General features: G+C 43.1%; 1 protein-coding gene across 1 annotated transcript; it reads right to left on the bottom strand.

The window, feature by feature from the left end:
• Positions 1 to 568: 568 nt before the first annotated feature.
• Positions 569 to 24,815, bottom strand: LOC146642944 (anosmin-1-like). Its single transcript, XM_085398645.1, has 14 exons — positions 24,633 to 24,815; positions 21,925 to 21,984; positions 13,675 to 13,740; positions 13,069 to 13,291; positions 12,009 to 12,193; positions 11,205 to 11,334; positions 9,660 to 9,865; positions 9,305 to 9,431; positions 7,637 to 7,741; positions 5,935 to 6,023; positions 5,482 to 5,653; positions 3,971 to 4,197; positions 1,613 to 1,754; positions 569 to 643 (listed from the first exon to the last, which is right to left on the bottom strand). The coding sequence occupies exons 1-14, from the start codon at positions 24,813 to 24,815 to the stop codon at positions 594 to 596; spliced, it is 1,965 nt and encodes a 654-aa protein (XP_085254771.1). The 3' UTR covers positions 569 to 593.

Here is a 24,815-nt window from a genome sequence, read left to right as displayed (position 1 = left end):
TCATTTATAAAACAACAAATCTTTTTAGAAAATAAGTTGCAAGAGCTCTTAATGGCACCACTCAGTGACACTGACATTAATTTCTATCATTACATGCAATTGTATCAAAACTGTTGATCAGACCTTAGTACACATCAGTAAACTAATCCTGAACTCGAATCCTTAAGATCCAGTTTTTAGGATCCAGTTTACTATCAGTGCTCGTTCGTGGTGTTAATATATCTTTTGCATCTCTGATGTCGTTGTCGACTAAATCCATTTCATGCTTTTATTGTATTTATTTTTTACATATAACTGTAGCAAACAGAAGTAAAAAGAACTGAAAACACAAAGAGAGCTTTTTGTTTATCTTCCTGTTGGTGAAAGTTGTGTCCATACTTTTACTGAAATATGTTGTATACATGCTTACTTGAGGGTCAAGTTTGGTAAAGCTTCGGTCCATTATGGGACACTGCAGGGAGGGATTCACATGTCTGTCAGCTGTCACTTGTTGTCTTGTTGTAACTGACAAGCTGCCATTTGTCAGTTAGCACCGCTGCTCTGTGGCTTCTTCTTTATTGTTTTGGGAGCTCGGGTCATGAGGCCGTCTGGTCTCAGTGTCTGTCAGTGATTGGCTGCTCAGGATGCTTCCTCAGCCTTGATCCTGAATGCAAGCATATATATTTTAATGTTAACATAAAGTTTTGGTTCTGGTTTCAAAAAAGGACACGTAACTTATAATAGCACAACGTTGCCAATACAGAACAAGGTGTTGTTTCTCCCCTGCAGCAAAGACTCCCAAAGACTAGTCTGCTCATAGAAAATACAGTTTCAGGCGTTCGTGGATACAAATATTTAACTTGTAAGGCAAATTAAAGCGAGCTTTTTCTAGTCTTGTGCAGGCTGCTGATCAACATCAAAGTGAGGGTCGAGTTTATAACAGTGGTGAGTTATTACTGTCCTGTATGAGCACAGGAAGTGTCAGACAGCTAGCTTGGCTCAGGCTAACTATTAACTGAAGCTCCACTGTTGTGCTTTGTGACTGGATGCTGCTACTAAAGCTTAAACCCCGATGGCAGGCACACTCATTATATCTCTGTTTCTCTGTTATATTCATTTATAAGACACCTTCCTGCAGCTTTGGGCATTTTTATTCAAACTCCAGAGCCTATCAGTAGGAGTGAGGCAAACACCTACAGCTGGTGACTACAGAGGATGAAAATACAGCATAATGAGGGTGTGTTTGGCACTTTAGCCATGACGTTATTCAATCAGGCTTTGCTACTTCCCAGTGACAACATATACACATGGTTGGACTTCCAGATATATCAGGAACCTTGGCTTTGCTTTTATTTTCAACACCATTTTTTTATTTCAAGTATTTTTGCCTTTTTACATTTGTCTTCACTTACTGACCATGTAGGACACTTAAAAGGAAATATGTTGTGCATCACCAGTCAAGCTAAAAATATGATAAAGTATGGTGTGACTTTTTGGCCAATATCAGACATTTGCACTGTGTGATGCAGGCTCAGAATACACTGATTTTAAAATGTAATTGTGCTTTTACCAAAATGTCCAAACAAAAGATTTTTCTATGAGTGTTTTCCTTTTGATTGTTTTAACCTCTTACTGTGCAGTAAGGTGCTTTGGTATCCAGGGGTCTGGAAGGTTCTCCTGGTTGTAGGACCTTCACCCTCCGTTGTGATGGCCTGTACCTCCAGCCTGTACAAACTAGCAGGGCGTAGGCCTGACACCACTAGAACATTACCATCCTGAAAGAGAGGAGACAACAAGTCAAGGAAACGTACGGGACAAAGTGTGAAACACTCATGTTGTGTGAAAGTGCAGGACGACTGAACCAGCTTTCAGCTCAGGGCCCCTGAGATTTGCCCACAGAAGAAAATAATTTTGAACTTGCATTTAAACTAGAAAAGAGAAAGCCAAGTATTTCACTGTACTATCACAAAACTAAGACACAAAGAAATCGATATCAGCAGACGGTGATTTTTGTTGCTTTTTTACATTTAATGTGATCAATTTCTCATTTCACGTGTGAAAGCAGCTCCCAGCCTGGCAGATCCCCAAAGGAGGCATCCTCTAGAACCAGTAATAACTGCGCGTTACAAAGGTCAGAGACCAGTAATAGAACTGGTAGACAGGCTAGCGGAGATAAGTAGCCCATGGCCTCAATACGGTGGCTGAGGATGCCAAAGAGTGGGGCGGATGAGCTCAGAAAATTAGGAATTGGAGGAGAAGAGATCAAAGGAAATTGTAAGAACAATGTAAGAACCTGATAGATGAATGAGGGGAAACCTCAGTCAGGTAGTGATGTGGCTCGACTCTGAACTGTAGCTCAAATGATAGATGGCAGAAGCTGCCAATCTAGTGCTGGAGAAGTGAGCTGCTGCATTTTGGGAAAGAATGTTAGGGAAGAGAGAACCTGGCTAACTTTCTGCTGCATTAGTACGTAAGGGATAGACACAGGGAACCTGCCGTCGTACAGAAAGGAATCGCTGCTGATTAGCATCTGAAGGCCGGATGCAGGGAGACTGGCCAGTTCTACAGAACATTGCTTCTGCATTTTGCGAATGAAAACTTGTTTTTTGGAAACGATAGAAAGATGCACAGAGCTGATCTCCAGAAGGCAGAAGGGTTTCCTGCAGAGAAGCTTGTTGCTGCATTCTGCGACTGAGGGATAGAGAAAGAATCTGGCATCCCAGTTCACTGCTGAAGGGTCCACTGCTGCTTTGTATATGAAGGATCAATGCGGAAAAACCAGCATCCCAGTGGGATAGAGAGAAGGGAAACTGGCAAACCAGTGCCCCCTCTTTTTTTTTTTTTTTTTTGCAAATGATAGATAGATGCAGAGAACTGGTGGTAGAAAAGCCTACTGGTTTTTGTGAATGACGGATAGAGAAGAACCTGGCATCCCAGTGACAAACTTGCTTCTTTAATTGCTCCTGAAGGAGGCATAGAAAACATCAAAGCTGGCATCCCTTGTCTAACACAGACAAATGGAGGCAGGTGCACAGAACTGAGCTTGCCCCTGCTACCTGGCACTGATGGGTGGGAGGAGCTACAAGATACACAGTAGCTTTTGCTGTTGGAGGTACAGTTTTGCTTCAGCATGGAAGAAGACTTCGGACAGACATTTGGATGTGTGAGGTTACAAAAGTTAGCTTCGAATGCTGGTGGTAGAAGCAGCTGACACCAGGCTACGGTCCAGTTTGAATCCGTAATGGAAGGATATTTGGGAGACCTTTCGGAAGCGCTGGAATGGCACGGCTTCTGAGTCGGGCGGCTTTTCGACTAACTTGCCCGGTCTGTGGGCCTGTTTCAGAGCAACGTGAGTGGAGCTGTGAGCTTTGCTGGTGGGTGATCTTGTTGAATTTCACGGAGGTGGCGAGTGGCCAGAGTTACTTCATAACTGAGGGTATTCGGCATTCGCCATGACGTTGAGAGTGTTTGGGTTTCTTGGATTGCCTGGAGGCAAACCGATGAAGCAGAGCTCTGTAGTTCTTCGTCTGACGTGGTGACGGACAAGAGGGCGACCGTAAGCAAATGGAAGGTGACTGAGGGACTTTTTTTGCCTTTTCCTGCTTCAGTTCCAGCAGTGATGAGTTCCCTTCACTGTGCCTTTTCTCTATTGCTGGTTTAATAGTGAGTAAAGACAGATGTCGTTATGCATCTCTCACAGACTTTAGAAAAGCTGGTGACGACCTTTAGGCCCAGTATGAGTTGAGTCACTTTTACAGGTTAAAAACTTAGATGCTCATCGTGGTTCTTTATTTGTACATTTGTACATATAACCAGCAGTCGAGGCACACTGGAACTCTCTCATCTGGAGCATCTCTCAGTCATGCTCAGGGCTTTGATGTTTTGCAATAAGGTGGATTTTGCCATACCAAGCAATGCATGTATTTTAAAAACATCACTTTTCAGATTTAATTTTCCACATTGTATAGTTTAGTAAAGTCACTTCACTGACCGGCGGTAGGATCTGGGACTGGGAGATCAGGGTGCGAGGCAGCTTGACATTGTAGTTGCGGTTAGTTGAGATGACTTCTGCCCAGGTAACCTGGTAACCAGTTAGCTGCTGGTGGGATGAAGTCATAGATATATCCCAGCTAAAGATAGCTGTCACATTGCCACCCAGGACCTCAAAAGATGCGATCAGGTTGGTTGCTTTCACCAGGACTTTCTGAAGATTCATAGCTGAAAAATACACAACCGGACAGTCCAATGAAGTCAGATACTGGAAAGGTTTTCCTCTCCATGAGGAAGCAAGTGGCATAAACTTCCAATCGCTCACCAGAAGAAGTATAAAAACAGACAGACTGGAACATGATTATGTCTCCTCAGGCAGTTTTGAATATTTGTGCATATGATTCCTCTGAAATTACATTTCATGTTTACATCATTGTGTTGTGCATTTATACTGCTTTTGAAATGTGAAGGCTTAAAATGGGAAAAACAATCTGGAACGCTTTCTGGCACCTTCAGGAAATGAGTAGTTAAATCTGACAGATAAATACACAATACTGAGTTAGGTTTTCATGTTGTGCTCCAGCCGACGACATCCCGATATTTGCTCAGTAATAAGAAAAGGTGTCGATGTTGTGCTACCTCAGAAGCTACTGAAAAAAGCATACATGCATTTACATTTTAAGGTCATTTGAAGCACATCTTTTCAAACAGCTCAACAAATAATATCAAACAAAAGATTTTAATATGTGTACTTTGTTACTGCATCATTGTAACTAATGTAAAAGTGCTATTTTTACCAGAAGGAAAAAAATATGTTAATGTCATGGTAATGTGATGGACACTCGATGGAGAGGTGTAAGAAAGAGAGGACATGAGAGGAAGTTAAGATTTTATTTTGAAAGGTAAGGATTGCTCAACAAGTGAGATTTGATAATCTGGAAAAGTTCAATTTAATTTTAGGCTTTTAATGTAAACACCTATATGTACTGTTGCATTATGTTTTTGTTAACTTTCAAAACTAACTGAAGCGCACAAATCTTTGTGCCATTCGAGGATTGTGTGAAAAACGGGGCAGTTTAATACAGGCTACACTGACTGGTTTGCAGTGTTGCTATTTACAGTTGCATTTGCTGCACTATTTTGCACCATGTTATCATCATAATTCTTTTCTCAGCGTTGCACTACTACACCCAGTCTTAAAGTTGTCTCACTTCCCATTTCCAAGTTTAACCCTGATCATGGGTGTAAAGTTTCAAATTCCTCAAACGATGTACGGAAGGTAGGGGAGGGGCTGGTTGCATCGAGAGATTTGATTGGTCAGTTCAGCGTCAGTAATGTTTTTATACATATGTGTGCTGTGAGTCAGGATTGTTTTGTGTCTAAAGAAAAAAAGGCTTGATTAGAAGCTAACAGAGTTGACCTCGCTGACTCGTGCTGCACTTAGAAAGTGTTGAGGTGTGCAGACACTGATAAGTAAAATGAAATAAACAAGCCATTATGCGTTTGCCTCACCGGTTTCTCTGGGACAGTTGACAGGTGTTGGACTCTTGGCCTGGATGGTGGTGCAGGGAGGCGTATGAAAGCTGGTGCTTTCTGCCAGAGGATGACTCATTTTGCTGACTGGCTGCAGAAGGACTTTGTACTTACAGGAGAAGAGTAAGCCCTGCAGGCTGATAAAGCTCTCCTAGATTAGACAGACAGGGTGTGAGCATGGCTGACTGGAGACTGATTCCCAATTTCAGATTACTGCAACTCTCATTTCACAGCAGGCAAGGCAAAGACTAAAATCACCTGTTCACAATGCATACGTTGTCTCGTCTTATCAATAACAAGATTAATAAAAGCAGTCCTTTTTATCTGTACCACCCATGTGATGCCTTTCAACTCTGTTTTATTTTGGCTATGGAAATGAAATAATTTCACCTCCATGATCAGAATGATACTCATTTATTTGAATAGGGTTACCTTTGTACTGGTCTCCTCCACAGGGCTGGTCTGGTCGTGTCCACAGTATTCAGGTCCCCACTGGATTCTGTAGAATTCAACCAAAGGATCTGCACACAACAAGCCAGAGAAGAAGCAATGTTTATGTTGAGTCTTGCACTTTGTTCATTAGCTGTATTATACTGCTATGTCCACGCAACCTTTAAAGTGTTTTTCTTCTTTGAACCTGCTTTTTGAAACCTAGTTATGTCATGACACAGATCAGAATTGTTTTGCTCTGTCGCTTTTTCCCTCACGCTTCCTCTGAGTGCTTTTATGGAGGTTGTTAGGATGAGAGTTTATACTGTAAGGATCCACCAGCTGTTATTCACTATAATACCTGACAAGGTGACGAGATTTGAATACTCATTCATGAGATCCAATATGGTGTCTCACTCCCATTTCTGCTTTATCAGATTACATATTCACTTTTTATTTCATGACCTATAACCCTGTTTTCAGGTCCATGGTGGAGATCTAGGATTTTACTGCAGAGATTTAGGTTTTTGATTCCAACCTTGCAGAAACATTAAACCACCAGCCCTGTTGTTATTGGGGCCATTTGTGGTGTCTTCTTGTCATGTGATGACACTTGTCTCCAGTCACCAAGCACTCGCTCGGTGAACGTGTGTGCTTCCAACCACAGCCCTAAAACTTCAAATACATGAATTTATATTCACCCAAATCTCTGCAGCTTCCACTGTGCTGGATGATTCTGTCACCACCTGTCACCAGTCCTCCCAATCCTTTCTGCTATTTCGTTCTTCATCCTTGTTCTTAGGGTAGAGGTTTTAGCAGTGCTGCGCTGTGTCTTCCTTTTTTCCAGATACCTGAGCCATTATTTTTAAATGTCAGCTAACTAGTGAGCTTACTGCCCCATGTACACCAATAAACCTTTACTAAACTGCTGAACTTTTAATCATTACATCTTATTTCTGACCTGTATGTGGGTTAAAGCCCAACAACAGCTTAGCGTATTCCTGCGTTTCCATATCCTGCACAGCCTTCGGGCTGCAGAGAAATAGAGCTGTTTCTAGAAGCGAGAGGTAAGAGCTCACAGTTTGCATCATTGAAAGACGGATTGTCAGTCACATCAGGGAAAGATTACGGGAGCGACTAAATCCCTCACTCCACAGGACATTTTTGCACAGTCCACTGTTTGGCAGGTCAACATAACTCTTTCTTCCCCTGTGTTAACTGTGAGTGTGGTACAGAGCATTTATTTAGTTTTTAACTTTGAGTCTGTGTTCATAAAATTGTGTTTTTGCTCTGTATACTTTAGTTTTGTGCTTGTTTTCTTGCCTTTTATGCAGTTTGGCACTGACTGCTGTGATGCAGTAGTTTCCTAGAGACATTTAGCAGCTCTAACCTAAGCTCGTGTTTCAAGATTCGCTTCAGCCTCTTGCTGATGTTGTGAAACTGGTGGTTAACATTGTGTCTCATGGCAGCAGACCAGCCTCCTTCCATAACATGAATTACTCATCATATTTACACCTTCTGCACAGAAAATACGTTTCTTTTTCAGAATGACGTGTATTGCAATTTTTGCTGAGTAAACCTTGGCACATTTATCTCTGCACGCTGTTTCAAACGGGGTATTTGTCTTTTAACAGCAATTGTTTGAACGTTTGCAGAGCAGCTGCAGGATAGCTCAGATGTTACGTGTGATATGATTTGTACATACCCACGCTTCTCTGCCAGTAAACATGAACCCTGAGCTGTCCGTCCTGGTAGAACGGTGTCCCCACATCCAGGACGTCACCTGCAGGGCTTCTGGGAGCACTCGTGCCTTCAATACAGACAGAATACAATTAAACATGAACTGCATCACATACAGTGATATCCAAACACATGCCATGACACAGCCGCAGGTACAAAAACCTTTGGTATCAATCATTGGAGGTAATTATTTTCTGTATGACTTGTTGGTGTCTCAAGCTGCTGTGGAGGAATTTGGGCCCCCTCTTGATGCTGGTGGCCTGTGAACAGCTCTTCTAAGGTCCCATCACAGTATTTCATGTGGAGGTCGGGACTTTGGGCCACAGCTTTCTGTTATAGATTTTGTCCTGTTGAAGAGTTGCTGTTTTGCAGTCGGTGCACTAGCATGAACTCAATACTAAATATGCTAACTGAGGCCTTTGCAGTCTGACTCTGGATGAATTTGCTCGGGCTCCTGGGATGGGTAACCATCTTTCCACACATGAATAATATTTTTTCCTGTGGTGTACTTCGTTATAACCCTTCCCAGACTGATGATTACATCACTGCTGATGTCGTTCCTCCTCAGTGTGTTAGTACACACCTGAATGCTGCAGACTTTGACTCTCATCTACTGATAACCTCTTAATAAAGTGCATCTGACTGGGAGAAGCTGGACACTACTTACTTTTCCTCCTAATTCGGATGGAAGCAGTAAGGCTGCGCTGCACAACAGCATAACCCTGTAAAACCTTTGTTTTTCACATGACTACCTTTATGTTACCTAATCTCAGTGAATACAGAGCATCACTGTGGAAAGCTGATAGGTCGATCTCATTCAGGGTTTTTTAGAAGATAAAGTTGAAAATGAATATTAACTTATCATCAACTAGATGTACAGTAAAACCCAAAGTAAACAGAAACTGACTGAGGGCCTCCATTGCACATCAGAACGTGTAGGTTTGATGACAGTTTCTTCGTTAGTATTAACTATGACTTTATTTTCCCATCCTCGTGGATTATTCTGTATCTGCATGCAACAGTTATTCCCACCCGTGTCACACGGGGGGCTGTGCACGTGCTGATGCATCTCCAGTCGCTGTTTTCAGCCTGTTGCCTGTGATTTTAATGCTTCACTTTCAAGTTTTTATCATTTCATCACTGCAAGACTTAGAATAAAAAAGCAGTTTCTCCTTTACATTAAAGACAAATCTGTACATTTAATTTTGCCAATTCGATATATACTGTCAACCACCTCTTTGAAAGGAACGCCTTGACATTTTGAATTTCAAAGCTAAGAGTTTTCAGCCCCGTCACACTGATAAGTTTGTAGGTGTGGAATGTTAAGGTTGCATCTGGAGTGAAGCTCTGAGATACAGGAGATCAAAGATTGAACATCCCAGCAGGAGAAAACCTTTGAAATATTAAACCCCAACGTGCTTTTTTTAAAAATAAAAAGTGTCACCATAAGAGTGTAAAAGCAGACCTATCGACTATACAAACGGAGGAAGCTTTCAGTGCGAGCCTAAACATCTGAACACGCTTTTACACTTTGGGGAAATTTTAAGCCGACATGAAGACGTTTTCTTTTCTTCACGACAAAATTTCGAGCTCGAGCTGAAAAAGCCTCGGTGTCGTGTGCGTGTTTCCGTACTTTGCTGCGTGGTGAAGTGGAGGACAGCGCGCGGTCCTTTGAACTGAATTTGTCCCCAGTAAGACACAGCCTGAACCTCCACACTGTAGCTCCTGTTGGTCCTCATGCTGTCCAGCTCCACCTGGCTCTGTGCACACAGACACACACAGACACACAATTAGGCACACACCACACCACTGATTCCATGTTATATTCAAGTCATATTTGCTTCCAGTTGTGATCACAGATGTAAACATGCTACACACACTCCACTCCACGAGGGTTTCGGAGAGCATTACATGCATTATATCTTTCTTGGGTCTTAAAGAGAAGTCATGTTTTTGACGTGCTCCATCTGCAGCTGTGGCATTCTCACCTTTCTGACCGTCTTCCTCCTCTTGGTCAGGGATGAGGCGGAAGAATGTCCAACTGCAGTCCAGCTCCAACTGACCTTGTAGTGGTGGATGGGAACATCCAGGTCAGGAGGCATGCTCCACTCAATCCTGGCTCCCACTGTGCTCCCAGGACCAAAGCTCATATTTGCTACTCTCAGCTCAGTGGGAGCAGGAGGATTGGAGGGATCTGAGGGGCACATGTTGGATGTTATTAATATCTGTTTGCATGCAGAAACAATGACCTTTAGTGCACTGACATGTGCTTAGTTTTTAACCCATCCTGCAAAGTTCACAAAAGGCCGATTCATTCACACGTTACTCTCAAAAGAACCAAAAAATCGATTCCGGAAGACATCTGCCGTATTTACAGGTAGTACTGTGTGGCAGGCTGTGGTTTGTGGCTTGGCTGCAAGGGAGGAGCAGTGGGTTCAGGGCATGGTGTCAGGGGGGCTGACTGCCATCATCTGATCATGTATTTGAGTATATCAGCAGGACCAGAGCAGCGGTCTGTGCGGCGTGAAGCGGAGGAGGGCAGCTGGAAGGCTGCTGCAGAAACAGATTACGGATAAAAACGAACACTCGGCGTGTAACGCTGTGTGCGTGGGTCCTTCACTATCACACACTACCATTGCATTCATTAATAGTGAGGACTGCTGCCTGCCATTAGCATGAACTGGCTGGATGCTGGTATTTATATCCGGTGCTTCCTCAGCCTGATCACGATCAGTGATCAATCAGATGGTAAAACTGTTCTAATAATACATTCCAGCACATGAGGGCACCACCTACACTGCGTCCCTCAGTACCTCAGCACCGTGCAGCAACAGTGGGAGAACGCCATGAACACGTCTGAACTGATTAAGGTTCACATCTTTGCGACTTGCCGAGGCGGCTCCTCTGAGACTGTGGCAGCTACAGAAACCACACAGAGCAAAACAATGAATCCTCTGAGGACTCTCTCCATAACCTCTGCATATATACCACAGTACAACCATTTGCTAAACAGTCTATTTTCCCTTGCATAGCTTCTAACTGTGCCAGTGTTGATATTAAGAACTTTTGGCTTCTTGACTTTAAGCTCATTAAAAACATCTCTCTTCTCTATCTCTTCTACTTCGGGTAGTAGAGGCAGGGGTGGGCCTGGTGCTGTGCTCTGTCACTTTGTATTTTCTAAGCTGTTAAAATATATTTTGCTTTCAGCTGATGTCACTGTAGCTGGTCGGTCTGAACTCCTCTTCTGTCACCACCTCTGCCTGTTTGAACGTTGCTGCATCGCCTACTTTCTTCACTGGCCTACAGCCACTCTGAGGATCACCACATCAGCACGGCTACATCAGCGCAGTCACTCTCTGTTGCCAGACTTTGCTTTTGTGTGTCTGCAGCTGGCAGCTTGTCCAAAGTCTGACTGTCACCTGGCTCCAGCCCCCTGACGGTGACTCATTGTGGTTAATGCTGCTGTTTGGCGAATGGGAGGAGCGGACTCTACGAACACACACACACACACAGACATGCAATGTGTGTCTGACCTGTGCTTGAGTGGAAGTGTCTGCTGGGCGTGGTGAAACCTCTGGTCCCGTGAAGGTTAACGGCTGCCACTCTAAACTGGTACCAGCGACCGGGCCGGATGTCTGACAGCCTCGCTCTCTGCTCCGTCGTCTGTTTGGGAGAAAACAGCGTGTTTGGTCAGTGTTTAGGTTTCTGTCTTGGCGATGACGATTTTTAACGTCTAAGAAAATAAGTTGATAGATTTTTAAGCATGTCACAATTCATTGTTGAGTTAAGAGGAATTTACCAAAATGTCTTATGACCCGTAAAACGTTTGCAGAATATTTGAACATGCAGTGATGAATTTTAGCAGATCCAGATCCAGATGCAGGCTTGTCTTTCAGATTTCCACCTCGGACACTTAACCTCACATTAATGCACAGCTGCTAGAAACTGCAGATGAAGTTATTAAACTACAAGCAAAATAATAATCTCATGTCTAACAAAGTTAAAAGTCTGAAAATTTGAAATAAATGTGATAAAATGTGTTGTTGCTGTGCCCGCCGTACATGTGGAAACTGTAACATCTACTTTTACCAGCAGCACTTTATGAAGTTCATGCCGAGCTGAGTTCAGCTTATTATTCGCCTCCACAACAGTCCCAGTGCATCATGTGACGCCTGTGTTGCAGTGCTGCCGCCATCAACAAAGCAAAAACAGAAACAGCAGAGCTGTTCTGTCAGCACTTGGAGACCCAGCACCTTACAAAGAGATTTTATTTGGGCTTTCTTTCCTTTAATTTGTCACGTCTCAGTAACAGTCTATATTGGAGGCAGTTAACTAACCTGTGCAGCCACCTGCCACGACGTGGCCGTGTCCTCGCTCGGCTGGATGCCAAAGTTCCATCTCCTCTGCAGAACGTAGACGACAGGCTCGGCCGAGATGTTGAAGCGCGATGACCAGTGCACCTCCAGCTGGCCAGAAGACACTTCTTCAAAGGCTAGCTCCTTCCTTGGCTTCAGAGGAGCACCTGGACAGACAAAACATCCACCAAAGGTGAAACAGAGTACAACTGAAGGGACAGTGCTGTCCATCATCTGCTGTAGCTCCGCAGTGGGGCTCCTAGTCAGCACCCACCAATGCTGCAGGGATTTGCAGATTTACTCAGGGAGAATTTCCACTTCATTTGTTTGAGTAAAGGCCCAGGGGGGCAGTTTTTAGGTTATCAGGACTGATAACATTAGAGTGCGTGTGCCTGCATGGGTTCTCTCTGGATACTCGGGCTTCCTCTATGTCATCAAGTGTGACTCATTTGTGACCAGTCCAGGCTGTAGCCTCTCACCCTGCGACAGCCGGGATGAGCTCTAGCTGAACTGGATAAGTGGGAGAAATGGACGCATGAAGCATCTTTATTATTTCCTACAGTCAAATCGTTAAACACATTTATAGTCAGGGCTGCACATAAGTGGTCCGCAGGTGCGAATGTCAAAATAAAAGACCGCACCAGATAAGAAGTTGCAGCGCGCGTTTGCGCACATATAAAAGGCAGTGTTTCTGTCCACTAGAGTGGGATTTTCACGGCACATTCTGCACCACATCTCTGTGCGTTCATCATTTGTTTGAAGCCAGCTCACCTCCTGCAGCCACTTGTCCGAGAATACGCGCTTCTTTTGTGGTTCGGACTCCTCCTGACATTTCTTCGGAGGTGGAGGAACACCTGCTTAAAGGAGCTTCTTCGACATCTTTAAGAGTTCTAAACAAACGTCTGTCCTCCTCCACAAAATCTAATGGACGCAAACGCGCGTTGCAACTTCTTATCTGGTGCGCGTCTTTTATTTTGACAGCGAATGCTCACCTGCTTATGTGCAGCCCTGGTTGTAGTGATGTGATTCTGGCTCAACATACCCTTGTAGATGTCACTGGGAGTCTGGCAGGTGTGGCCACAGCTGTTAGAGCAGCATTTCTTCTGAGCAGAGCATTCTTTGTCGTGGTCACAGCTTTCCACACAGGCAGCAGCAAAACCACTGGCTCTCTGTGGAGGTGGACAGCTGCCCTGCTTCACCATCAGCACAGAGTGCAGGAACTCACAGCTGGTCACACACTCCCAGTGCTTTCTGGGAAACACCCGCTGGATGAATCAAAGGCAAAGTAGTTAGCACAGGTTAACTACTGTTACAGCTACTTCCTGCTCTTTGCTTAGAACATGGTGTAATTCTCACACTTGACATACGACAGTGAAACAATGAATAAACTGTGAAATATGATAATGTCAGGTTTGCATCAATAAGTAGCATCTAGACAAGAAGATTAAGAAAAGCGAGACAAAAAGAACAGCACTGAATATGAATAATATTTCCAGGAACAGGCGGATTCTCCAGGTCTTTACTGGGACTGAGAGTTTAACAGACTCTCCACCTTTATTTCAAACTGTGATTGCACAAACAACCCTCGGCTGTTTTTGTACTGTACTCAGAAAGCATACAGTACGACTGACTCTATGCTGCACCATACCTCACATAACTCTCTGCAGTTGCCTTTCCCCTTCATCTCCCAGGAGTCTCTGCAGGGCTCCAGGCACTGTGGAAGTCAAAGCAATGTGAGCACGTTTAAGGTTTATGGTCAGAGATGAAGAAATACATTTGGAGGTTATGCACAGTGAAGTGTTCATGTTTTATTGCTGAACACAAGAGTGTGAGACAGTTTAATGTCTCTGTGAAACTGCAGGTAACCACAGATTACAGCCTGTCACATCTCGCTTTAGTTAAGTATAAATAATTGTAAAAATTATACAAACATGTACAGGGATGGTGTGTGTGTGTGTGTGTGTGTGTGTGTGTGTGTGTGTGTGTGTGTGTGTGTGTGTGTGTGTGTGTGTGTGTGTGTGTGTGTGTGTGTGTGGGCATTCAACTGATTGTACCCATAATATTAACTTCAATAAAATGAAGAATAATTGGTGCTTTTTTCATGAATGTTATTAATTCATAATGATGCTGTTGTTTCCAGGGGAAGTGGACATGAAAGTGTGGTGACATCAGACTAGCTGCACAGTGAGGACATCAGTGCCTCCTTCTGTCTCGTCCTTTTTAAATATGATCATATTTCTCTGTCATGTCTGTAAGCAAACACACAAGGTGACACAACTCTGTGTAGGTGCACACCTGTGTGAGGGGATTTATGTTACACTCGGGGGGTTTCTGGAGCATGTCAAGCGTTAACAGTGTAGTGCTCTGCACCACAAAGCCCAATCCTGCACCAGTAAGCAGAGGCAGCCCAGGGGAGCAAGTGTGCACTGGTTCTAATTTCATGCTGTAGCGAGAAGCAGTGGGGGAAAGTGAAAAGCACGACAGCCTCACGAGGGCATAGCAAGTCATCTGAAAGTTGGAGGAGTGCTCCAAATGCTCAGCAGATAAGGCACACGCTGCACAGGAAGTGACGCTTCACTAACTCACAACACTTTTGTCTGACCTGGAAAAACCGTTTGTTGCACTGTAAATTCAGACAAAACACAAAGTTATTGTACTCAAATCTTCCAAATATGGTATCTACTGCCATACTTACTCTGGCATTACGTTGACCTCCAGTAACACTGCTGGGAATCAGGATGTGTACATCGATCCACATATAAACAAACATCTAGGACTGATTTCTTCCTTTTGTGCAACATCTCTAAAATTAGAAATGTCCTGTCTCTGTCATGGTCCTGGGTCGGTGACCCAGCGCTTTTAGTTTGTTATCATTTTCTAGATGATGATTGTTTAAGTTCTGTGTTATTTTCGATCTGCCTCTGAGTCTGCGTCTGGATCTGTCTGTCTATGGTGTCACCCCATCTGTTTGTGAAGCTGTCTGTTTAGATCTGTGTCTTGTTTGGTTCCCCGTGTCTGAGTTTCCTGTTTTATTGTGAAGGTCTCTGTCTGATGTGAGTGTGTTCGGTTTACATTTCCCCTGTCCCGTCAGTTCTGATTTCTCCCAGCTGTGTTGCCCTCCTGTCCCTCATCCCCTGATTACTGGTGTGTATTTAAGCCCTGTGTGTTCTCCTGCCTGTTGTCGGCTCGTCTGCATTCATCCGTCTACCTCTGCGTTCTATGGTGTTCCTGTCTCTGCGTCTCTCTGCCCCGCACCCCTTTTGTATGGTCTCAGGTTGGTCACTTAGTTTCTCCCAGTTTAGGTTTCCGTTTGTAAAGTACTCATACCTCGTTGCCTGTTTTTGTCACCACCACCTTTGTAAATAAAACATCACTCGTATCATCAGTTTGCTGCATCTTGGGTCCTCCTTTTCCTCCACACCACACGGCTCCCTCCGCCAGCCGTGACAGTCTCAGAGTGAAAACGAGCTCATGCATTTGTTTGCTTTCACAGAAAGAGCGAGCATGTCTGCTGTACTGTTACATCCAGAATCACATTTAAAATCTTTCTCCACAAATACTTCGGGCCCATCTTACACTCATAGTCTCTCATTGCGTCTCAGACTGTGGGCTTGCTTGTGTTTCACTGGATATTAGATGACTCTATCACTCATACCCTCCTAATCCAAGCTGTAGATCTTTAATGTCAATAATATGTTTGCAACAAGCAAGTCGTAAAAGATCTACCCATGAATGATTTTTCTCGCCATGCTGAAGCCTGGTGTCGCTCTGATTTGGTAGGACAGAGCACCCTGAGTAAAGATCCAGCTCAGCTGGCCTCAGGCTGCTTCCCAGTTCTCATGTGCACAAACTAAACTCAGTCTAACGTTGTATTAAATGGACATAAAGCTGCAAGACAAGGTTCCATTAATTGTTTCTGCATTATTTCATACAATAACATGAGTTGTGCATAATCATGAGCATCACCCTGGTCTCCCGCTCAGACAAATGGTTCGATCCACTTTGCAACACTGGGAGATGCAGTTGCTTCAAGTAATGACACCGATTCCTTTGATTCAGGTATGCAGCACAATAGACTGCCGCAGAGGAAGAAGAAATGAAACGACACAAATTGGGCTTTAAACATCTTTCTTGGTTAAGCTCATAGTCCAGGCTGCGGCTCAGGAGACACAGCGGGGTCATTTACCAACCAAACGTCAGTGGCTCGATCCTCACAGTGTAACTGTGGTTTACAGTCACACATGTTTACTTCTGTGTATTTTCTGTAAAGCTTACAGATTTGTCATCGCTGCTTACAGGGGGGACAATAAGCTTTTGGGTTAATATGAAGCCACAAACGCCCTCCGATGAAAACAAGCCACACATGCCGGGTTGTAGACGTGCTGAATGAAGCAGGTGTCGGTGCTCTTAGTGCTCCACGAGGAAGAGTTCAGCAGCACAAGCAAGATGAAGAATACGTTAAAGATTGTACACGAGTCCACAAGACAGGAGAAGCAGCATGTTGTGTGTGAGCGTCGGAGCTGCTGCAGAGCCAAGCAACAACACCGATGACAGACTCGCTTTGTGCCTGATGTTCCAACTAGTTTGGGTCATTTGCAACCTGACGGAAATATCTGTGCACAGAACAACAACGAGCGACAACAAATTCCAGCCACTCAGTCGGCGGCTTTATCTGTTTGTTCTTCCAGCATCACAGATCAACCCTTAATGATTATGTACAACTCTGAGTTTGCTGTCACAGCGTGAGAGGCAGTTACACCCTGGTCAGGTCGCCCTGCAGGGCTGACAAGGGAGAGCTGCACAATTATGTGACATGATGTACTGTTTTAGAGCCCCGTGCTGAGGCAACCACATCTTTTAATCAACAAAAGGGTTGTGAAAGTTAAAAAAGGGCAAAACTCACAGTCAGTGATGTGCACTAAGATAAGGGAAGATACAGGGAAGAAGAAGTTGCTGCAAAGTAGAGTGTGGCCCACACTGTGCTGCTCCGCAGTGGAGTGTCTGATTGCCCTGTTCCAGGCCTGTCATCTCCCATCTCCTGTCCACGCTCTCCACAACAGGACGCTTCCACTAACGCACACTGACATTCCCACTCTCGTGTCATTCCCTTTGTAGCTCAGCATCACTGAGTTTTCTGCCCCATTTCAAGCTTAAATCATTTTTGTTTCACTACTCTGAAGATAAAGCAGCCCATGAAATGTATTTCTTACTAAAACCTGAGCCGTGCTGTTCTTATTTACCTACAACGCACAGCAGTGTGTGTGTCATTACACTATTATTATTGTAGTGCAGTAATTCTGTTTATGTGGTCATGTTGCGTGTCTTGGTTTAATGTTGGGGTTAAAGTGAGGCCAGGTGCAGGTTTGGGCTGGTTGGTGTTGGGGTGAGTTTCAGCTATGGTCCATATGTCAGCATGATGCCTTCTAAACTAATGGAGACATTATTGTGCTGTTGGGTTATTTTGGCAGTGGATGTTCCTTATTCCTCCATGACCAAACGGAGATAATGGAGCAGCATCTTCTCTGCTGACCGTGTAAAATGCCGTTCCTTTGGTTCCTGACACGGTTTGATTCTCTGCCCAGACGAACCCCACAGAGACCAAACAGGCCGTGTTTGTGTCTTGTTTCCTGTTTGACATTGTCTCTGAAAATGTTCCAGATTTTTGAACATCCACAGGCGAACTTTAACTTTTCCTAGAAAATTATTTCGCAGGTACTTGAAAATATGAGTTGAAGGAATGAAAGAAAAGGTTTTCTGGCTCTTAATCAAACATCACATCAAGGCTGTTGTGTATTGAAGGACACTAATTACTGCTGAGAGGAAGAAGGTCATTACACTGCGCTCGATGCCAGTTTGTGTATGTTTCGCTCAGGACACTGGTGTCAGCACGTGACTATGATGCTCGCTCATTGTTCCAGTGCCACAGTGCCATCTTAAGCCTTTTTTAAGAGCTGAATCGAACTAGACTGTGTGGGAGTGTCTTGTTAATCAACTCTGGCATTTGCAAATGGCTGTATGCCTGCAGGAAATAGTGACAGAAGGATTAACAAGCTCTCATTACCACCAGAGCCCATGAGGATGACATGAGGCCAAAGTGATAGGCTGTCTCACAGCAACAAGGATCAGCAAGCTTATCATCAGACCTCTCTAAGATTAAGAGCTGGGCAGGGGTATGTTGGAACTGGGACTGTCATGTTAGCCACACTCACAAGTCTGACATGAGTAATATTTTATAACACGGAGGAATATTAAATCTCTAAAGTTGTCACTACGGAGATGTTTTATCTTTTACTGTGGTTCATATTTAAAGTGCTGGAGTGAGGCCCACATCCAGCCTCGGTGTTATTACTGCTGAGGTTCGATGGCATCCGTGATGTCAGACAGCTGACAGGTGAATGTGGGCAGACATGAGTGGAGGATTTCGTACTTTAATAAAGATCTGCATCGTCATTTAAGTTTCAGACGTTCGTTGAAGTTCTTAAATCAGTCTGATATTTTAAATGTGCATGTTTGTTATAAATGTAAGTAGGTATTATATATTTAAGCTGTTAATCAGCCTATCACAGCGGCCCCCAACCTTCTTTGTGCCACGGAGCAGTTTAACGTCAGACGATGTTTTCACGGCTTTAAGGTGTCGCAGATAAATACGACAAAATTAAAGACACGACCGAGACAGAAACTGGTATTTTGTAAATATAATAATAGACGTGAATTCACTGTGTAACTGTGTAACGTTGTTAGCAGCGTCCTCCTGAAATGCACCAACAACATTGAGAGTAACATCCTCCTCTCTGCCCCTTAATGCTCTCTGGTCGCTATGGTAACTCTTAAATATTTCTTTCAAAATAAGACGCACGACTACAACACGGGAAAAGACCCAGGAAACCGAGTTAACGATGAAAACCCTGAAAATCATAAATTTCACAGCTGAAAGTGTGAAAAGCCTCAACTCCCTCTCCACATCCAGCCTCTGTGTTATTACTGCTGAGGTTAGATGGCATCCGTGATGTCAGACAGCTGACAGGTCAACTCTCGCAGCGCGGTAACGACTGTACCTGCTGATTCCAGGTCTTTCTGCAGCTCAAGTTGGCTCTGGGACAACTCTTCTGATAACTTTTTTCACTCCACTGTCTGAAATCTTGTGGGGAACAACTGTCTATAGTGACATGCCTTCCCCTGATAAATGTGCATACAGTTCAATTCAGATTAATTTACACAGCACCAAATCACAACTACAATCACCTCAAGGTGCTTTATATTGTAAGACTGAACAATAATACAGAGAAAGCCCAACGATCAGATGACCCCTGAGAGCAAGCATGTGGACACAGTGGAATCATTAGAATCAGTTTTTATGATCCATAAAGCCTGGTGGCATAAATCAATCAATGAAACTACAGGCTTATATTAAAGACATAACGCTGTGGACGACCTCCAATTTCCTTCTAAACTCAGACAAAAAAAGGTTTATATTTACGGCTAAAAATCTCAGAAAGATGGTGTCTGACCGGATTCTTGGGGCATTACCTTCATTAACATATTTCCAGGCTGGACGACTGTAACTCATTATTATCAGGATGTCCTAAAAACTCCCTGAAAAGCCTTCAGCTGATCCAAAATGCTGCAGCAAGAGTCCTGACAGGGACTAGAAAGAGAGAGCAGATTTCTCCTGTTTTGGCTTCCTGTTAAATCCAGAATTCAAAATCCTGCTGCTCACATACAAGGTCTTAAATAATCAGGCCCCATCGTATCTTAATGACCTTGTAGTACCATATCACCCTATTAGAGCACTTCGCTCTCGCTCTGCAGGCCTACTTGTTGTTCCTAGAGTATTTAAAAGTAGAATGGGAGGCAGAGCCTTCAGTTTTCAGGCCCCTCTTCTGTGGAACCAGCTTCCAGTTTGGATTCAGGAGACAGACACTATCTCTACTTTCAAGATTAGGCTTCAAACTTTCCTTTTTGCTGAAGCATATAGTTAGGGCTGGACCAGGTGGAGTTGAACCATCTGTTATACAATTATAAGCTCAGACTATTGCAGTACTTTGTGTGATGAGCGGCTCTTCTTCTTCATTCATCTCTTTTCACCCCCACATGTTTATAGACCACTGCATCGTGTCATGTTTGTCTTCTCTGTTCCTTGTTGTGTCCTGTTACATTAAAATTAAAAAAATATTTATGCCCAAAATGGTGACTTTAAGTAAATTCATTACATGTAAATTTTCCATGTATAAATGTTACATTTAATGGAATCTGATATACAGTCAGTTCATACAAAGGATGTTTTCATTAATGTTTAATTATTTAGATAAATAACCATTTTATTTTGTATAAGTTACATTATCACATTATTACATTATCTTATCAAAATGATTGCTTGATGTTGCGTGTTAGAGTATCTCACATTGATAAGCTCTGATTTGGGTTTATTTTGCAGCAATGGGACATGGGCACCTTGCACAGGACGATGATCTCAGCAGCAAATCTACAGCACAAAGGCTGAAAAAGAAAAGACTCAAAGTGCTGCAGTGGCCCATCACAGAGCAGAACTCCGCCTGGCTGAAAGGACAGAGAAAAGCCCACAAACGTCAATGAACTGACGTAACACTAAAAAGCGGCTGGCCAACATTCCCCACATGAGTGTCAGATACTAATAAGTCATATAGAAAAGGATTGTTTCTAATTATTGCTGCTAAAGATGGTTGTTCACGCTGCTGAATCATGGATAAGCTACTTTGTTTTTCACATGAGTGGATTTAAAAACACCAGGACTACCTGAGCATCATTTCACAAACAATGTTCAGATTATCAAAAAGATAGCCATCCATCTTTTACTGTCTGCCTCTTTCATGACTCCTGATGTATTAACAGGGAAACTGCTTTGACATATAGGATGTCACAGAATAAAGAGCCACAACTGGTGATGAATGGCAGACTTAAGAAATGGGTAATAACCACTACAATCCACCAGCACGTCCCAGTACATACAGATGTACACCTGTGCACAGAGCATGCTGTCAGGTTGCATGTGGCCTGATTTATTGCTGCAAAAGCAAGGAGCATAAAACTACACACACATGAGGAGAGCGAGAAAGAGTGATTTATTACTCTGAAAGGCTCCAGCAGTCCCACATGACTTCCTATTTTTACACTCACAGCTAACTGAAACTCTTCGGTTCTTGTCCGTGATGTAAACGTGTATATGAGAACAGTGTGTGCCAATAATTCTATCATTTACGTTTTAATCTGCATCTTTTCATTCATGCTGCAAAACAAGGGGGAATTTACATGATATACATTTATAGATTTTTTTCCAGGCAATTCCAGGATTTTTAAAAATGTACTAAGGGAGAGCAAGTCAGAGGGGCCCGTGGGAAATAAGAAAATCTATTGGAAATAAATATAGAGTTGAGAAACGAGGGAAGTTGTTTTGGATTCAAAACTGCATGTTAATGGAAATACTTGCATCCTTACAAAGGTACAAAAATACTTCAATAAAGTGCTTCAGATTGAATGAGGAGCACATTCACGTTACATGCATTCATGCATTCATGAGCGCATCACTTTATAAACTTCTGTCTTATACTGTATGAAAATAGCACAATGTAAAACACTTTAGACTACAAGCCACATTTAAATCATTTAGTGCACTTCATCCATCGTGCATCCACACTTACAACAATTAACTTAAACTGCATGTAGTGGGGAAACCCACACAGGGAGGAAGAACATGTAGTGTGGCCCAGTTAACCAGGAGATTTATCCAGGAGGTGAGAGTGTTGTTATTTTCTATGGACAATCAGAACACTTCATGCAAATGAGGTTCAGGAACAACCCACTGTCTCAGGTTTGTGTGACGAATGGAAAATCAGAAGGACGTACTTTTAAAAATGTCTCCTACCTTTGCACACTGTTTATGATTATGACACCAGCCCAAGGATCCGTTATTCTGAAGACGAGACTAAAAGGAGGAAGACAAGGACACAAGCATAAACAAACGGGTCTGTCTGAGTTAAGCACCAATGAATCCAGTTTAAAGCTGAGTGATGTCACTTTCAGAGGAACGTGAGAAACCAACAGGTGTCTAACTTTGCAGACTGTTAAAGTATTGAATAGGAACATCTAGTGCCAACCCTGTTCATTTAAATAAAGCATGCAGACCTCATAGCTCAGATACTTTATGCACGACGATCTTTTCCAGCAATATTCAAACTTCCAAACATGTTGCTGTTGTCGGAGCAGCTCCTGTCTTTGGGATCAGACAGCAAAGACTGGTTGCAAGCCTGTTACTCTGATGTTTTTATACAATACAACCTCCAAAAAAACCTTATGACCTGGTTTTAAAACACAAACATCCAAAGTGCTCAGTTGGAGACAAGACAGGATGCCACTGACCAGTAAGTAGTGGTGGCTAGATCCATTTTTGAATGAACGCTGAGAGTCTCCTGCTCTTCTGGAGTTAAACCTGCTGACTTGGCTGGTGAATAAAATGACAGTAACAAGAAATGTTTGTTTCTTTTTAATCTATGAGCAGCTGGGGGATTGTTCACTGTTCTCCTTTTTTCTTCTTTTTTTCCATTTCAAAGCCGTTGAAAATGTTGGCAGCAAACAGTGAGATTGAAATATCGAACAGTGATTGTCTTACAGCGCTGTTTGCTCTGTCTGTAGATAAATGGAATATGAACGATCGAGAGCGGAGACAAACTGTCTTGTTTGGTTTTATTGAAGCCAAGGTCATTATGTCAATCAACAGTTTTACTTATTTTGTTATTGGCTGTTTAAAACTGAGCTCGCATCAATTTCCTGAAAAAGACTCCTTCTACAGAATCACAGGAATCAGATAATGAAAAAGTATTCATTGACTTTTTCCATGCAATCTTTGCCCATTCTTCTTTGCAAAATAGCTCCAGTTTAGTCATCTGTGAATCCCAATTTTCAAGCCTCGCCACAGAACAACAGGATCTAGGTGTGGACTTTAATTCTAGCACTGTCCACACCACTGCAGTGTAGCTCTGGCCGTTACCAGTTTAAGCTGGCCAGTGAGCCGCACATGTGGGTGGCTGTAACTCAGGCAGTAGTGCAGGTCATCTACTTATTGGAAGGTTGGTGGTTCGATTCCTGGCTTCCCCTAGTCTGCATGCCAAATATCCATGAGCAAGATACTGACCCCAAATTGTTCTCTGATGTGTGTGAATGTTAGTTAGAAAATGTGCTTGTGTCAATGGGTGAATGCACAAGTTGTGTAGTGCTCAGAAGAGCAGAGAAGCGTTATATAAGAACCAGTCTGTTTGCAGTGCAGTGGGGAACTACTGCATCAGGTCGATAACTGGAAACATCACCAGCGTTAACAAATGAATCATTTCTAAATTTTGTGAAAGTAGAAATAATAATAAATCATAACAGAGGTGCTGGATTAGACAGTGGTGAAACATAAAACGTATACTATGGCCCTACAGGACAAGTCGTGCTTCTAATTGTGACTTTCACAGGAGCTTTGTGAGGAATGGAGCCCAAGAATAATTAGTGTGAAAAACCTGAGGATGGACGTTAACTATAGTCTAAATCTAAAACAGGGTACAAAGAATAGCCCTAAAATAAAGTGACACGCAGATTCACAAAGTCAATGTGAGCATGTTTCACACTTCAATAGTTAATGAATTGACGTGAGTGCTGTGGGAATACTGGCTACTGCAAAACTAGGAATGGCAAATGATGTATCAGTGATACATGTCTGAGGGGCAGCTTTGGAGAGCTGGAACTGAAGCAGGGACACAGTACAGTAGTCTGCTTCTTGGCATGTTTGACGAGCACCACAGCACACATTACAGGCTGGACCGTCATTCTGTGCAGTTTCATTGGACTAAGTGAGGCACACTCGAAAGCCTGAACCAAAGAGTCACACTGCAAGTGTGTGCACGTGTCAGTGTGTGTGTGCACGTGTCAGTGTGCGTGTGCACGTGTCAGTGTGTGTGTGTGTGTGTGTGTGTGTGTGTGAGAGAGAGAGAGAGAGAATGGCAGAGGAAGAATCCGTTTGAATCCCTATAATGAGCCGTATGGTCTATTCTGGCCTTTCAGTTGAACAGTGAACATCAAGCATGACTGAACTTATTTTTATCATGTTGTCAACTCCATGATGTCACTGTTTTAGATCGTTTCAGACTCTTAGAATTTTATGATATTTAGATATCATTTCTAAAGTAAAGTTTTTTTTGTTTTTCTTGTTGAGTCAGTGTCTCTGGAGTATACTCACCATCATCCTGAGACCTTGTTTTGTAGTGTAAACGTGACTTTCCATTACCTTGTGCACTGGTTTCCCTCAGCTTTCCCTAAAGTGCCCATATCTGACTGCATATGTTTCATTTTATAGCAGTATATATAATAAGAAATATATTTACTTATATTAAAAGTTATTTTATTAACGTAATGTAACTTTACATAAACATTATTGCACAGATCTATTGTTTGAAACTCTTTTTCAGAACTCATGTAAGGGTCATGGATATTTTCTTTCAAACCAATAAAAAAAGCATTTGCTGATTAAAAAAAGTTAAATAAGTGAAATTTAAGGACTGGTTATGTATAAACAGCCGTTGTCAAAGGTGTCCTGACCTGCAGAATCGAGAGCGCCGCTACACTGTGCAAGCTGAGGCATCGCGACGCACACCTGGCCCTGGAAACGCTCTCCGACCAGGACTCATCAGCATCGGCGCGCTGCCTCCTGGCACAGACACCTGAGCTGCAGAGGAAAATAATCCACAGGCTGGTCCTGACAGCGCTGTTTGTGGTCAGCAT

Source organism: Rhamphochromis longiceps, linkage group LG23 (assembly GCF_057381845.1).
Source record: "Rhamphochromis longiceps isolate RC_006_pf linkage group LG23, R_longiceps_female_GT1.1, whole genome shotgun sequence".
NCBI lineage: Eukaryota > Metazoa > Chordata > Actinopteri > Cichliformes > Cichlidae > Rhamphochromis > Rhamphochromis longiceps.
Note: the sequence above shows the minus strand (reverse complement) of the source record. Positions and strands in the feature narration are given on the sequence as shown.